The 15876-nt window shown below is 48.1% G+C and overlaps 1 protein-coding gene across 1 annotated transcript in view; it reads left to right on the top strand.

Moving 5' to 3' along the window:
* CCDC12 (coiled-coil domain containing 12) overlaps nucleotides 1-15876 on the top strand; it is a 73781-nt gene that overhangs the window by 26556 nt on the left and 31349 nt on the right. Inside the window, exon 2 of the mRNA XM_075922978.2 lies at nucleotides 13352-13422. Within this exon, the coding sequence (XP_075779093.2) occupies nucleotides 13352-13422 (71 nt within the window). The remainder of the gene's footprint in view (nucleotides 1-13351; nucleotides 13423-15876) is intronic.

Below are 15876 nucleotides of genomic sequence, written 5' to 3'. Positions count from 1 at the left end.
TTGCTCTTGTTTACTTTGTATCTCTTAGTTTTTTGAGACTTAAAATTAGGCATGTGTTTTAATGAAGTTTTAGAGCATTTGATTTCCTTTGTTTGTTAAAAACAAAAAATTCTTTGCATCCCCATGAATAACTCACTGCTTGTGAATTACCATGTTCCTTTTTGCTTATGATCTTCCTTTTTGCTTATTAAGTTAAGAACCAAAATTTTATCTTAAGTTCCTCATTGAAACAGCTTCTTGAATGTATATTCCAGCAAGTTGCTCTTAGCCTTAAGCCAAAATAGTGAAATCTACATTGATTGCTGCTGGACAAATGGCTCTGCGCCCCTGTATACTCTTATGTCGGTGTATTTAAATAGATAATGCACCGTTTAAATTGGTGTCTGGTCACTAACAGAACTATGTAAGCAAAATTCTACCTGGGGGATTTGTGTTCTCCACCATTCCACTGAGACGCCAAGGAAAGAAAGTTCATATTGGTTTGGAGATGGAGAAGGTGCCATCTGCCCCGTTTTGAAGATGCTGTTGGAAAAGAAGTAGTTGTTTGTCTAGGGAACAGTGATTATGACTGGATTGCAATAGGATGGGCAAACAGAGGGTGGTCCCAACCAGTAATGCATAGTGGTGCTTCAAAAGTGCTGATTTATCAAAGCTAAAGAAAATTCTGAGTGGAATTGGTTGGGAGGAAATATTTAGATGGAAAAATGTGAATGAAAATTCACAGTTTATTACAGGTTCAAAGAATCACAATTTCGCAGTTAAGAAAGAGGACAACTTTGGGTGAAGGCCCAGCTGGGTTTAGAAGGGAAGTAAAAGCTGCAATAAGGAAAAAAGGGAAACAAAAAAAAAAAGGAAAAAATGGAAAAAAAGGAGTCTGACAACAGTCAGCATAAATTATAAGTAGAAAAATTAATAAGGGAAGCTAAAGATATCATCAAAACTCTATGATTAGCAGAGCCAAAGATAAAAATGAGGTTTTTATTACGAACATAAAAATCCTAAAAATGGGGGAATGGTTAATGATGACACGGAAAAGGAAGACGTGCTCAATAATTCTATTTGGAAAGAAAAAAGGGGGTGGTTCTAGTTAGGGATGTTAAAATTAGATTGATCAACTAATCTAATAGTCGATGGAATTTGCATTGACTGTTCGATTACTTGATAATCAAATAATCGATAAGGGCGCTTCTGCTTTGTAACGTAGCAAGAGCCCGCCCGGCTGTTGCTACATTTCAAAGGTGGAAGTGCTGGGCTCTTGCACATTTCAAAGATTGAAACACTAGTGTGGAGCCCGGGGAACTCCCTGAGTCCCCCGCTGGCCCCAGGCTCCATGGGCGCTTCCACTTTGAAATGTACAAGAGCCCCAGCGGGGACTCTTGTACATTTCAAAGTTGGAACACCACCACTGCGCCCTCTACCCCCTCCCACAGATCTGGAGCTGGGGGGAACCAGCTTTGCCTCCTCCTGATAGGTGTAGCAAGGCGGGGGGTGGGTGGGCAATGACTAGTCGACCAGTGTGTCGACTGTCTGATAAGCTTTTGCTTATCAGATAGTCGATTGGTCACTTACATCCCTAGTTCTAGTATTACATGAGAAGGAATTACTTTCCAGGCCATTAGTAGCTAAGGAGGATGTTAGACAACACTTATCAATGATAAACATTTTAAAATCTGAAGGCCCAGATGACTTGCATGCAAGTGTCTTCAGTGAGTTGATTGAACAGATCAGTGACCTGCTGAACTTAGATTTATTAAAATCTCGGAATACTGGGGAAATTCCAGAACACTGAGTGTGCTATTATTAATAATGAATAATCTTTTCATTATTCTAGAACGATAAGCAGGATGTCTTGGGTAATTGTAGTCTGTGATTAGTCTGGTGTTGATCAAAATGTCAGAAAAGCTGATCTAGTCAATAAAGAATCAAAGGATGGGAACATAATTGGTGCCAGTCATCATGGCTTTACAGAAAACAGGTCTTGTCAAACAAACCTGATATAATTGCTTAGTTGATAACATTAGCGGCGTAGATAGAACCAGCCGAGACTTTTGTGGAGCATTTGACATAGTACTGTACAACAGTCTCACTAGCAAATTAGCCCAATGCAATATCAAAGAAGTTAAATGAGCCTGAAAACTGGCTGACTGACAGATCTCAAAGTAGTTGTGGGGATTTATCAAACGGGCATATTTCTACTCGGGCTCTGCAACAATCAGTCCTGGCTCTGTCACTGTTGAATATTATCAGTGATTTGGTAGTAAATATAAAATCACTGCTGGTATTTAGAAAATTGTGGATAGCACAAGATCGGTGGGGTGGTCAATGAGTTCAGTCCTACAGAGTAATCTGGCTTGCTTGGTACAATGGGCCATTCAAACAAAATATATTTTAATACAGCCAAATGCAAAGTTACACATCCAGGAGCAAGGGATGCAGGCTGTATGTACAAAACATTGGACTATATCCTGGAAAGCAGGGACTCAAAGGATTTAGGAGTCCTAGTAGTTAAAGTCAGCATGACCTTGCCTTGGTAAAAAGGGCCCATTTGATCTTTGGATGTATAAATAGGGAGGGGTGAGAAAGAGGAGAGAGGTAAGTTTTTCTCTCTGTCTGGCACTGGTGGGATCAGTAATGCAGTACTGCCTCTGATTCTGGGGGGCCACCTTTTAAAATGAAGGTTGAAAAACTGGATAAGTGCCGAAAAGAGCACCACACAAATGATTCAAACGTGGAGAAAAAGCTTTGCAGCAAGGGACATAGAGCTGTGTCATCTTAGTTTATCAAAAAGAAGACGGAGAGGTGACTTAGAATCATAGAACCATAGAGCTGGAAGAGACCTCAGGAGGTCATCAAGTCCAGGCCCTGCTCTAGGCAGGACCAATTCCAACTAAATCCACCCGGCCAGGGCTTTGTCAAGCCGAGATTTAAACACCTCTAGGGATGGAGACTCCACTACTTCCCTAGGTAACCCATTCCAGTGCTTCACCACCCTCCTAGTGAAATAGTTTTTCCTAATATCCAACCTGGACCTCTCCCACCACAACTTGACCGGGGGGGGGGGGGGGAGAAAATACCAGACCCTTACATGTTCTTTACACTAACAGAGAAAGGTATATCAAGAAGTAATGGCTGGAAATTTATACCAGACACATTTAGATTAAAAAATTAAGCCCAAATTTTTACCAGGGTGGGTGATTAACCATTGGAACAAACTACCAAGAGAAGTGGTGGATTCTTCATTTCCTTGACACCTTTATATCAAGACTAGATGTCTTTCGGAAAGGTCTGCTTTAGTCCTACAGAAGCTATTGGGCTCAATTCAGGGGTATCCGGATGACATTCTGTGTTCTGTGACTGACAAGAGTGTCACACTACGTGATCTAATATAGGGTCCCCAAACTTCTTACCTTGCCACCCCTCTTACTCCTATGCGCGCACCCCCCCCCCATTCACGGAGCTGAGGCTGGGAGAAGGCTGCAACTTTGGGAGGGAGGGACTCAAACAGGCCTAAGGGGATCAAGGCTGGGACCACAGCTTGGGGCTAGGTTAGGAACAGAGCCTTGGGAAGGGGCCAAGATTGGTGATCACGTGGCTGGCAGCCAGGGCATGGTGTGGAGTGCTGGGTATGGGACTGGCTGCTGGGGCCTGGAGTGTGGGATCGGGACCTGGAGTAGAGCTTCATGGCCTGCTCCTCTGAAGCCCTTGTAGATTGGGACCAGGACACTGAAATGCCTTGGTACTGAGCAGTGACCCAGAGAAACACGTGGAGCCCGGTAGTGATGTGCTCTGTTACTCTGCCCTACTTGGAAGGTGCATGGCTGTGTACTGAACTAAATGGAGCTGGTGTGTAGCCTTCACTGCCTCCCAATTTTAGGATATTTCCATAATGCAGCCTGGAGGTGATAAACCCACAGATCACTGATGTGTCCGACAGGACTGGATTCAGCTGCGAATAGGGACCTGTGTTGTATGGTGCATGATCTCAGATGGCCCACTGCACTGTACAAAGGGGAAAACAAGGAAGCTGAAATACTTTCGGTAGCAACATTCCCTGCGGCTGCCCAACAGGGCTGACTCTTCCCTACCGTCCATGCTTGCATTCAGGATGCTGCTGTAGCACAGAACCTGGTGGTTTCCCCCAAAATGCTGTGGGCATTTATGGCACTGATACTGCGATGAAGGGTGTCAGATGGGGATGGAAGTGACTAGTTGACTATACGATAAGCAAAAGCTTATTGGAGAGTCGACTAGTCCCTTGACTAGTCACTTCCCCCTCGGCAGCAAGGGGGGGGAGCAGGCACCGGTGCTGGGGGAGGGGGGGAGAGCTGGCTTAAAAGCCGGTTCCTCCCAGCACCATCTTGGCGGGGGGGCAGAGATGTTAGCAGGGACCTGGTGCAAGCCGGGAATCAGCTGATTCCCGGCTTGCGCCGAATCCCAGACACTGTGGTTCTGCTTTTTAAATGTATTAAGAGCCTGCCAGCTGATTCCCAGCTCACACAGGGTCCCCCTGCTGAGCTCCAGCCTTTTTACGTTTAAGGCTGGTGTGTAGCGGGGGGACCAGGCATGAGCTGGGAATCAGTTGACCTGGCTTGCATTGGTTCATTCCCCCTCCCTCCCACTGTGCTTCAGTTCAGCTCTACTGGCTCTTAATACATTTAAAAGACAGAGCTGCAGTGTGGTTAGCTCCTGGGATCGGGAGCTAGCCCTGCTGCGGCTCCCCCGCTTATCGACTAATCGTCTAGTCAATTAGTTCATTAAACTAAATGGAACATCCTTGGTATCAGATGGAGGGAATCGACCTTGTGATCTGGAAAGGCAGCTCTTTGGGCGTACAGGGGGAGTGGTGGGACAGCGATGGCCTACGGGCTGAAAGAAAAGCAGAAGGAGGTTTCTTGCTGACATTTGGCTATACCCACGATGCGTAGTTTTCTGCAGTGTCGCCATCTGGTATTTGCTTAGCTCATTGCGGCCAAATGTGTCTTTATTGCTCTCTGGCACTTTGTGAGAGACTAAGAAGGTACCACATGGACACTGACTGTACCTCGCTTGCAGCAAAGGGTTTGGAAGGGTCCACATTCTGCAGTCTTACGTGTCTGCACATATTCTGTTAATAACTTGGGCTATTGCCAGTTCATTGTGACTCTGCCACTGGCATTGCATAGCATCGGATGCCAGTTGTAGAATCACAGAAGATTAGGGTTGCAAGAGACCTCAGGAGATTGCCTAGTCCTGCCGCGAGCTGGAACCAGGACCAACCCCCAACTAAGTCATCTCAGCTGGGGCTGAGTCAAGTCTGGCCTTAAAAACCTCTGAGGATGGAGTTCCCACCACCTCCTCAGGTAACATAGTCCAGTGTGTCACCATCCTCCTGGTGAAATAGGTTTTCTTAATATCCAACCTAGATCCCCTTCCTCCCCCGCAACTTGAGACCATTGCTCCTCGTTCTGCTATCTGTCACTGCTGAGAATAGCCTCTCTCCATCCTCTTTGGAACCTCCCTTCAGGAAGTTGAAGGCTGCTCTCAAATCCCCCCTCACTCTTCTCTTCTGCAGACTAAATAAACCCAGTTCTCTCAGCCTCTCCTCATAAGTCATGTGCCTCAGCCCCCTCATAACTTTTATTGCCTTCTGCTGGACTCTTTCCAGTGTGTCCACATCCTTTCTGGTGTGTGTGTGTGTGTGGGGGGGGGGGGGGGGGGCAGAACTTTAGATGTGGCCTTACCAGTGCTGAGTAGAGCGGAATAATCACTTCTTTAGATCTGCTGGCAATGCTCCTCTTAATACACCTCAATGTGCCATTTAGCTTTCTTGGCTACAAGGGCACCCTGTTGACTCATGTCCAGCTTCTCATCCACTCATCCCCTGGTCCTTTTCTGTACAACTGTTGCTTAGCCATCGGTCCCCAGCCTGTAGCCATGCTTGGGATTCTTCTAGCCTAAGTGCAGGACTCTGAGCTTGTCCGTGTTGAATCTCACCAGATTTCTTTTAGCCCAGTCCTCCAATTTGTCTAGTCCTCTGAATAATTCCGTGTCAGCCTTTGGGGTATGGTGGGGGTGGGGTTGTATCCGCAACAGGAAATCGTCTAAGTCCTCTATAGCAATTCTGTAAAACAAAATTTTTATTTGAAACCTCTTTGCTTTAACTTCCTGCCTTCTCCCCCCCCCCCCCCCCAGTCATATTGGTGGCTTCAAGCCAAAAGCAATGGATGAGGTTTGCGATGGTTGAGACCTAAGTAACTCCCAGATTCTACATGAGCAGATCATGTGTTTCTGTGACAGTTCATCTGAGGGCTGTCTGGTCCCAGCAGGGTGAGAGATGGGAAAGACTTCAATTTACAGGCAGCTGGCATGCTGTTTTGTAGGCCTTCGCTATACAGCTACCTTCAGTGACGTGACTTACTATTGCTAATAATCAGCAGGTCTGGAGTCTCAGAACACGGATGTGCTAGAACCGAGAGCAGGGCAAGTCAACGTTGTTTTCAGCTCCCCCTGCTGCTTTCAATTTAAATACAAGAAAACAAAGCTGGGAGCTGTCTGGGTAGAGCCTGGAATTGATTTACAGATCTGCAGACCTGTGGAAACTGACCAGCTCCAAAGAGGGAAAACCCCTGACGCGTATGAAGTGTGGAGCTGTTGCTAGACTCAGAAGCCAGTCCCTGGGCAGTGCAGGGTGGCAAAGGGAAATGTTTCCTCTCCTGGAGCTTGAGAAACGAAAGGTGTTGTCCATGGCCATGCAGCAGAAGTGGAGAAGATGTTGGCGGAAGGCAGCTTGCCAAGGAAGAAGTGGATGGGAAGGCAGAGTGGGGAAGGAGCAGAGAATCGAGCTATAATGAATGGTACGGTATTATTTCTAGGATAGCTGTGTTAGAAAGCGCACATGTGCAGTTAGCAAGCCCAGATGGCTGGCGGAACGCGCACTGTGCCGGAAAGGACAGAGACGTGGCTGCCAAAGCAAAACAGTATCATAAGCTGGGCTGAAATGATCCAGCGGAGGGTTCCTTTCTCAGTATCGCCAACGGGTCAGGATTGTGTGGGCTGGTGATTCTAGCTCAGCCCTGCTGGGAGTGAACAGCCGCATTGGTCTCCTCCCTCCAGCTCGCTGCAGCCTGGCCGTGGGCTCTTTACGGGTAACGAAACTAGAGCACAGTGTGCGGCTATTGCCACCCACCCGACAAGCTCAGCTAGGCAAAGTATCATCACTGTAAACTCTCCATCCTCCATCCGGGTTCTGTCTTGCAGTGCATCCGATCCCTGCTGGAAAAGCTCACAGGAAAACTTTCTTCCACATTCCCGTGGTCTGCAGCAGACTCCAGCATTGCTACCTAGAAATACTGGTTAAGCAGCTCCTATTGGTACATAAGCAAAACCAAATGTTGTCAACGTTTAAAAAGACAGCGGCTCCCACTTTCAGAAGTGTGAAAGACTCTTGCCGTTCCTGAAAGACTCTTCTGGTGTTTCACTTTCTCATAGAACCATGGAAGATAAGGCTTGGAAGAGACCTCGGGAGGCATATAGTCCAGCCCACCCACTCAAAAGAAGGACCAGCCCCAACTCAATCACCCCAGCCAGGGCTTTGTTGAGCCTGGCCTTAAAAACTTTGAAAAATGGAGATTCCGCCACCTCCTAGGGAACCCATTCCAGTGCTTCACCATCCTCCTATTGATCTAGTTTTCCCTGATACCCAACCGAGACCTCCCTAACTGCACTTTGAGATGATTGGTCCTTGCTCCGTCATCTGCCACCAAAGAAAATAGCTTGGCTCCGTCCTCTTACGAACCCCCGACAGATTTTTGAAGCCTGCTATCATATCCTCCCCCCTCATCTCTCATGCAGAGTAAATGCACAGAGTGCTCTCAACCTCAACTCGTAAATCATGACCTAAGCTGTTGTGTAGGTAGGTCCCAGCTTGTCCTGCATGTGTGACGTGATTTTTCTGTATGGGAGGAGAGATGTCGTGTGAGGAACCGTGATGTGCTAAGAGGGTTCTGTATGCAGTTAAACATGACGACAGACACAAACACCTACAGGATCTATAGAGAGCATTCTTAAAACTGAAATATCCACCTGGAGAAGTGAAAAAACAGATGGACAGAGCCAGAAGAGTACCCAGACATGAACTACTTCAAGACCGGCCAAGACAAGAAAACAACAGTATTCTGCTTGTCATCACCTGCAGTCCGTGAGCTTTTGTGGGCACAACCCACTTCCTCAGATAACTGGAGTATTAAAAGTCCAGATCCAAAATAAACAGGGAATAGAGGGGAGAAGGAAGGGGAGAAAATAGCGAATTGGAGTGTTCATGTTACGTGACGCGGCTAGAGAAAGTGCAAACTCTTCTTAAGTACCCATTGGTTAGTTTTTTAAGTCATTAGGATGTGGAAAGTAGTGTGCTAGCCAGGTGATGTCCTTATTCATACTTATGTGATGGGTCCCAAACCTGTAAATGAAGTCAAGTTCCAACCCTTCCCTGTATATTTGGCTTGTGGAATTGTCCTGAAACAAGACCATGACCTTGAGATCCATTAATGAGTATCTGGGCAAGTTAAAATGTTCTCCAACAGGTTTCTGTGTGTTGCCTTTTCAGATATCTGATTTGTGTCCGTTAATTCTTTCCCGTAGAGACTGTCCAGTTTGGCCAATATACATGGCAGAGCGGCATTGCTGGCATTTGAGGGCATAGATCACATTAGTGGATCTTAAGCCCCTCCAACACGTTATCAACAATTCACAATCTGTCTTGGAAAAGGACCTCTCAGATCCAGGGGGAAAGGCCAATCCTCACCCACAGACCTCAAACAAATTATTGCCAGTAACCACGCAGCACACCTCCATCATAATCATCCAGGAACCCACCCCTGCCATCAGCCCTGGTGCCAGCTCTGTCTACACACCTACACAAGTGATTTCATCGCTGGACCCAACCACATCAACCACTACATCTGAGGCTCATTTAACTGCACATCCGCTAAAGAATGGCTCAGGTGTGGGAATCTCCCCAAAATCCTCAGCCAAGAAGACCGAAGCAAACAATTAATTTAGTTTCTTCGCAATGACCGTATCATCTCTGAGTGCTCCTTTAGCATCTCGATCATCCACTGGCCCCACTGGTTGTTTAACAGGCTTCCTGTTTCTGATGTACTTAAACACGTTTTTGCTATTTTTTAATTTTTGGCTAGCTGTTCTTCAGGTTCCTTTTTGGCCTTCCTAATCTTATTTTTACACTTCATTTGACAGAGTTTATGCTCCTTTCTATTTTCCTCTCTAGGGTTTCATGTCCACTTTTTAAACGACGCCCTTTTATTTCGCTGCTTCTTTTACTTGGCTAAGCCAAGCCACGGTGGCACTTTTTTGTTTTGTTACTTGCAAAGATTTTTCTGTCACTCCCAAACTTCAGGGACACACACTTTTACCCAATTCCTAGGGCACATGATATAACCCTGCTAATTTAAATACCCATCCTTACCCAATGCCTAGGATTTAGGGCAGGGGTGGGCAATAATTTTTGACGGAGGGCCGCTCCAAGATTTTGGAAAGTGGTCGAGGGTCGTACTCTTCCATGATATTAATGGAGGAGATGCAGGGACTGGGATGGAGGTTGGGTGCAGAAGGGAGCTTAGGGTAACGGTCTGAGGTGCAGGAGGGAGACTGGAGTCTGGGAGGGAGTTGGGATGAAGCAGGCGGTCGTGCCCTAGTGCTTGGGATCTGACTTAGGGTAGGAGGGGATTGTGATCTGATGCAGGAGATTGGGTTGCCAGATCTGGGAGCGGGAGTGGGTGTAAGAGGGGGACAGAGGGTTTGGGTATGTTGGGGGGGGGGGGGGCAGAGAGTTGGGGCAGGAAAGGGCTGGGGTGCCAGAAGCAGGCTGTGGCCAAGAGACTGACTTACCAGCTGCTAAACTAGCCTGCCCGCCCGCAGAGCTTGAAATGTTTCCCAGCCAGCCTGCCTGCCTGGCCATGTGCTTCATGAATAACTGAGCCCAGGAGAGGGGGTGTGGTTCTTCTTGGCTGCCTGTTACTCCAACACGCAGCTCCCATTAGCTGGTTTCTGCCAGAAACCGGCCAATGGGAATGTGCTGGGGGTGGGATGGCTCCTAAAAAGTCCCCCCCCCCCAGTTTCAAAACGGAAACAGAGCTCTGCAGCCGTGTTTCTGCATGGGGCTCCCCACTGCCTCCGCGGGCTGGATCCGGTGACTTGGCGGGCCAGGTTCAGGGCGTAAGTTCCTGTGGGTTCGCATGATCTTTTACCACTGAAGGAGCCTTACATAGTAATATACTACTTAATCTCTATTGATTAATTACCAAAACCAGAGTGCACACACCAGGCATATAGTGCTCGCCTCTCCCAATGAAACAGATCAACTTCTCTTGCTGGCTAGTCAGGAGCAGGTCCATCTGGGGGGCTCCAGTTTCAGCACGGTGTCATTGGTGCAGGGTTGAGGTCTGGCAGCTCTGATCTTGGAGCTGTGTCCTGGAGTTGGTTCCCTGGTTCTCTTACTGTGTTTTTGTTTTTTTTATTAATTTGGAGTATACATTTAAGTTGAGCCTCTACTATATGGTGTGTTTGAAGAGTTTCCATGCAGCTTGCGGGGGATTCACTTTTGGGACTATAGCTTTTAATTTCTGTTTAACTAGTCTCCTCATTTTGGTGTAGTTCCCCTTTCTGAAATTAAATGCCACAGTGTTGATTGGCAGCAGTTTTGCACAGCTTCACCATACCGCAAGGCTGGGGAAGGGATCCGAGCATGGACCCTGAGCTCCCCTGGCTAGGAGAGAAGGCAGAATTCTAGTTTGGCCAACAACTGAAGTGATGATGCCTGGATTTGGTTGACATGGAGAGTCTTATGACATCCATTTCCCTGTGAGTGCAGGATTATTCCCAGGCATATTTTCTTTACTCAGCGCACAGTCAACCTGTGGAACTCCTTGCCAGAGGATGTGGTGAAGCTAGGATTTTAACAGGGTTCAACAAAGAGCTAGATAGATTCATAAAGGTTAGGTCCATCAATGGCTATTAGCCAGGATGGGTAGGAATGGTGTCCCTAGCCTCTGTTTGTCTGGAGATGGGTGATGGGAGGGATCATGCGAGGATGTGATCCCTCCCTCTGGGGCATCTGGCATTGGCCCCTGTTGGCAGACAGGACACTGGGCTAAATGGACCTTTAGTCTGACCCAGTCTGGCTGTTCTTATGTTCATACAACCGGGTTATGTTTTACAGTAACTGACTTTCTGAAACACAACCCCTGGTTGCGAGCAGTGGTTCACCTACTAATATATGTCAGTCTTCATTGATGACTTTCCTAGCAAAGAATTATCCACATATGCATAAAGAAAAAAGGATTTGAGCAGACAAATTACCCCATTGGAATTGACTTTCATCTGGGGGAAAAAGTCAGCAGCCTGTTTGTAGCAAAATAAAACAAAATTCCTTCATATCTATGTCAGTGATGTCTCCCATAGTCAGGTTTAAAAAAGAGTGAGTGAGTGAATGGGGGATAAAAGTTGGTGGTGTTATGGTTAAAGAGGTATGGGACACCTGTCCAGTTATTATGGTTAAAGAGGTATGGATACCTGTCCGGTTATTAGAGAAGTTTGGAATATGCTTCATAATGAAATATTATATATGGTTGGCTATTTATTACCAAATGATCCTTTGATGATAATCCTGGCAGAATTGTCCAGGTTCAAAGGATTAATTTAATATTTGCTAATGGATGCTGGGTTGCTGACAGCGTCTCATTGGAGGGGGAAAACAGCCCCACATTAGCGGAAAGGCTCCAAAAATATGGGGTGTCGATACGGAAAGAATAATGCATCAGATACATGCTCAACAAAACAGAGGGCCGATAAATATTTAGATGTTGGTTACCATTTATTCATTATTCCAAGTACATTCACCTGCAAATTAGGGAAGTTAAATTGTGAGTAATTGGCTTATCAAATAGTCGATGCATTTTACATATTCGATGAGTCGATAGGGCGCCTCCACTTTTGAAGTGTAGCAACTGCCCTAGGGCTGTTTGTACGCTTCGAAGGCAAAAGCGCTGCGTGGAGCCTGCGGTCAGCTGGGGACTCGCCTGCGGTCAGCTGGGGACTCTCCCGCTGGCCTGGGCTCCTTGTGGTGCTGCCACTTTGAAACGCCGCAGGGACCCTGGCCTCAGGCACCACATGGCGTTTCAAAGCAGCAGCGCCACCTGGGGTCAGTGGGAAAATCCCCATCTGATTCTGGACTCCACGTGACGCTGCCTCTGAAACGCCACGTGTAGCCTGGTGACACCCCAGCGGCTTTCTGATAGAGGCAGCAAGGGGGAAGGGAAGCGACTAGTCCTTCACATCCCCACTGCAAATCAATCCTAGCCCATCTCGCCAACCTGTTGAATATTAAAGATTGCTGGACATGCCTGATTCGATACATCAGTAGTGTCAGGAGTTCAGCTCAGTACAATCACCAGATATGACCCAGCGTGGAGAGTGGGAAGTGGCTTGCCGTAATATGGTAACACCCTACTCGATAGAGGCTTAGATTATTCTATTACTGGGTTTGTTTCTCGGAGAAAAGATAAGCCCGGTGTTGTAATCCTGAGTGCCTTGTTTGGTGATTTCTGTAGCAATGATTTTCAGACCTGTTCAAACTTCCTATGTGGTTATTTGAAATGATGAAGAAGTCATTAGCTGCCCGGGGACCTTGGCTAAAAGCCGTGCACTCCCACTGTTGCTGGTGTAGCTGACCCATTGCTAGCAAACAGGAGCTGTGTTTCAGAAAGCAGTGTAAACTCAAACCGACTGTAAGCTTGGGAACAGTTCTGCACTCGCAGGGGTATGGGTGTCCTAGGACTCTCCATATTAACCCCATCCAGTCGTTATCACGTCAGTTATTGGCCAAACTAGAATTCTGCCTTCCCTCCTAGCCAGGGAAGCTCAGGGTCCAAGCTCGGATTCTTTCCCCAACTTAGTGACGCAGGGAAGCTGTACACAGCTGTCGCCAATCTACTGCGCTGTGCTCTGCCCTACAATGCCCTGCTATCCACAGCCCTCCGTCCTTTGAAACAAGGTGTAATTATTCTGCAGACCCGGCCTCTTAGCTTAGTTTTTTCCATGCTTCCCTCACTGAATTGGCTTGGACATCCAGAAATGAGGAGAATATTAGTTCCGGATGTGTCAGATGCCTTTAAGGAGAAGATGTAATTTTCCTTGTCATCGGCACAAGCGAGAAACCGTGAAAAGTGCAGCGATTTTTGCCTAAAAGCCAGTCGCGTTTAAACTGTACAGAATCCCGGTTTCCCGGTGCCCCTTCGTTCTTCGTTTACTCTGTATAACTCTGGAAAGTAGACACCTGACAAACTTTTTCGATTTGCAGAATGCGGACAACGGGGAACCTGAGAATAAGCAGTTGAGAGAAGATGACGAAGAGGACGCCGTCAAGCACAAGTAATTGGTTTGATCTTCAGACTGATGTGACTGACCATGTGCTGCTTTCGTGCTACTTTCCAGGGTTTGCTAATTGGGATCTTCTCTTGGCTTCCAGTGCCTGGATAGCTCAGTGAAGATGACCCACCCTAGAGGGAATACAGTGAAAAAACCACAGGCTGTTAAGTGGGCAAAAAGGGAAATGATCAGTTAAGAAATGGTCCATTTCAGACACTTTAGGAAAGGCACACGGCCCTTCTGTTTGGGAATGTGTACAATGCAAAGGCAAACCTGTTGCTGCTGGCCAGTGTTTCCTGCTTATTTCATGGAGCTGGAGCTCTGGGACTTTCCCGCTTTTTAGGGACTTAGAGTCTTAGTACCAACCTGAGCCCAGACATCTGTCCAGCAGTGAAATAATGCCGCAGACCGAGCCTTATGGGTCCGAGTCAGCTAACCTGGGCCAGCCATGGGTGTCTCGTTTCTGGATAGTCCAGTGCTCACCAACCAGTCGATCGGGATCGACGGGTAGATCTTGGAGCCTCTGATGGGGATTCTAACTGGTTTGGCCATTATGAAGCCCAGCACTTCCCCCACTGCTGTGCATCTCCTGCCTTGGAGCTGTCCCCTCAGGAGCTTCCTGCTTTCTGTGCAGGGCAGTGGAGGAGAGGAGGGTGCTGATGTCAGGGTGCCCCCTTCTCCTCCTCTGTGTCCTATCTCCACAGAGCAGAGAGGGGGCACAGCAGGGCTTGGGATGGAGTTTGCTGGCTGCTTTTGGGAATGGTGCAGGGCCAGGGTAGAGGTGTCTGCCTTAGCCCCACTGCACCCCCACCCAGGAGCCACCTGAGGTCAGCAGTGCCCAGCTGGTGCCCACATCCCGAACCCCTACACCAGGCATGAACCCCCTCCTGCATCCTGAGCCCCTGCCCTAGCCCCGAGCCATCCTGTATCCAAACAACCTCCCAGAACCTGCACCTAGAACCCCCTCCAGCACCCCAACGGCCTGCCCCAGGCTCAGCTCAGAGCCCCTCTCACACTCCAAATCCCTTAAACTAAGACCAGAGCCCGCTGCCCCTGCCTGATGAAAGTGGGGGGAGGGGGGAGAGAGAGGACGTAGTGAGCATGGGCGGGGCCTTGGAGAAGGGGGCGGGGCCTCGGAGAAGGAGGCGGGGCAAGAGTATTTGGGTTGGAGGTAGATCTTGGATTGCACTTCAATTCAAATAGTGACCTCGTGCTTAAAAAGGTTGGCGATCACTGGTGTGTGGACATTCCCTTCAGCACCGACAAACAAGAGGAAGGCCACTCCAGGCACTGGATTATCGCAATCTACACGGAGTTTAGCCTTCTTCCAAATTGAAATCCAGCAGCTGTGGTTGTTAGAGCTTTGTCTCCTCCTGATGCTCCTTAAGCAGGGAGTTACTTTGGGCATCTCTGAACGATGGCTCAAAGACCTAACGGGGCTTCGGTTAATTGTGGCCAGATGCTGGGCTTCCCTTGTATCTGCAAGGTGTAAAGACAAAGGCGGGTTTTTCTTGCTGGCAGAACCAACCCTTTAGCTGATTTGGCCGCCAATAAATATTTGCAGGTCCTAAATACTCCCAGAGGACTTGGGGGCATTGAATTCCGTGTACGATCACAGGAATTTTACGGTCTCCCTCGCCATCTGGCAGCGTAGAAATCCCCCTGCCGGAGAGCTGCATTTGAGTGGCTGCTTCTGCACGAGCGCTCGCTCAGTGGTGCTGATCGGAGCAGAATGAAACTGTTGTGTCCCTGGTCTATTTCAATTCTGCTGTGCGCAGGGACTGCCCATGTGGCATTCTGCGCTGGGGCTGAGGGCGGCTCTCGGGATGAAGCGTAAAGAGGCCAACTTGTGTCTCCCGCTGCCTGTTCTTGGGCCTGAAAGGGTAGGGAGGCCCCGCGGAAGAGAAGTGAGCCGAAATGCCAAGTATACAACGTGATAAATAAGGAATGAGCTGCTATTACATTCCAGCCCTCTGCCACTTGATATACTGAGTCAGCCACGAGGCAGTGCAGGGTAGCGCTGTGGGACGAGATGTGCCAGACCGGTGGCACCTCTGCCCTACCATGAGTGGCACTGATGTGCCATCAGTGATGTATTCTCATATCCACTCTAGAGATGTAATGGTGGAGTCGATTAACTGATAAGCAAAAGCTTATAGGTTAAGTCTATAGACTGCACACATCCTCCTTCCCCCCTCCAGTACATTTTTAGCAGGCTGGCCAGCAGCACAGCTCAGTCCTGGCTCATGCCAGGTCCAGGACCTACCCCCGCTGCTGCTCTGCATTTAAAGTGTATTAGGAACTAGGCAAGAAGGCAGCCCAGCTCAGTCCTGGCTCATGCTGGGTCCAGGACCTACCCCCGCTGCTGCTCTGCATTTAAAGTGTATTAGGAACTAGGCAAGCAGGCAGCCCGGCTCAGTCCTGGTCCATGCTGGGCCTGGAAGCTCAGACACCCCT

The sequence above is a fragment of the Pelodiscus sinensis genome, chromosome 2 (genome assembly GCF_052426305.1).
Source record: "Pelodiscus sinensis isolate ZL-2025 chromosome 2, ASM5242630v1, whole genome shotgun sequence".
NCBI classification, from domain to species: Eukaryota; Metazoa; Chordata; order Testudines; family Trionychidae; genus Pelodiscus; species Pelodiscus sinensis.
This window is presented reverse-complemented; position numbering and strand designations above follow the sequence as displayed.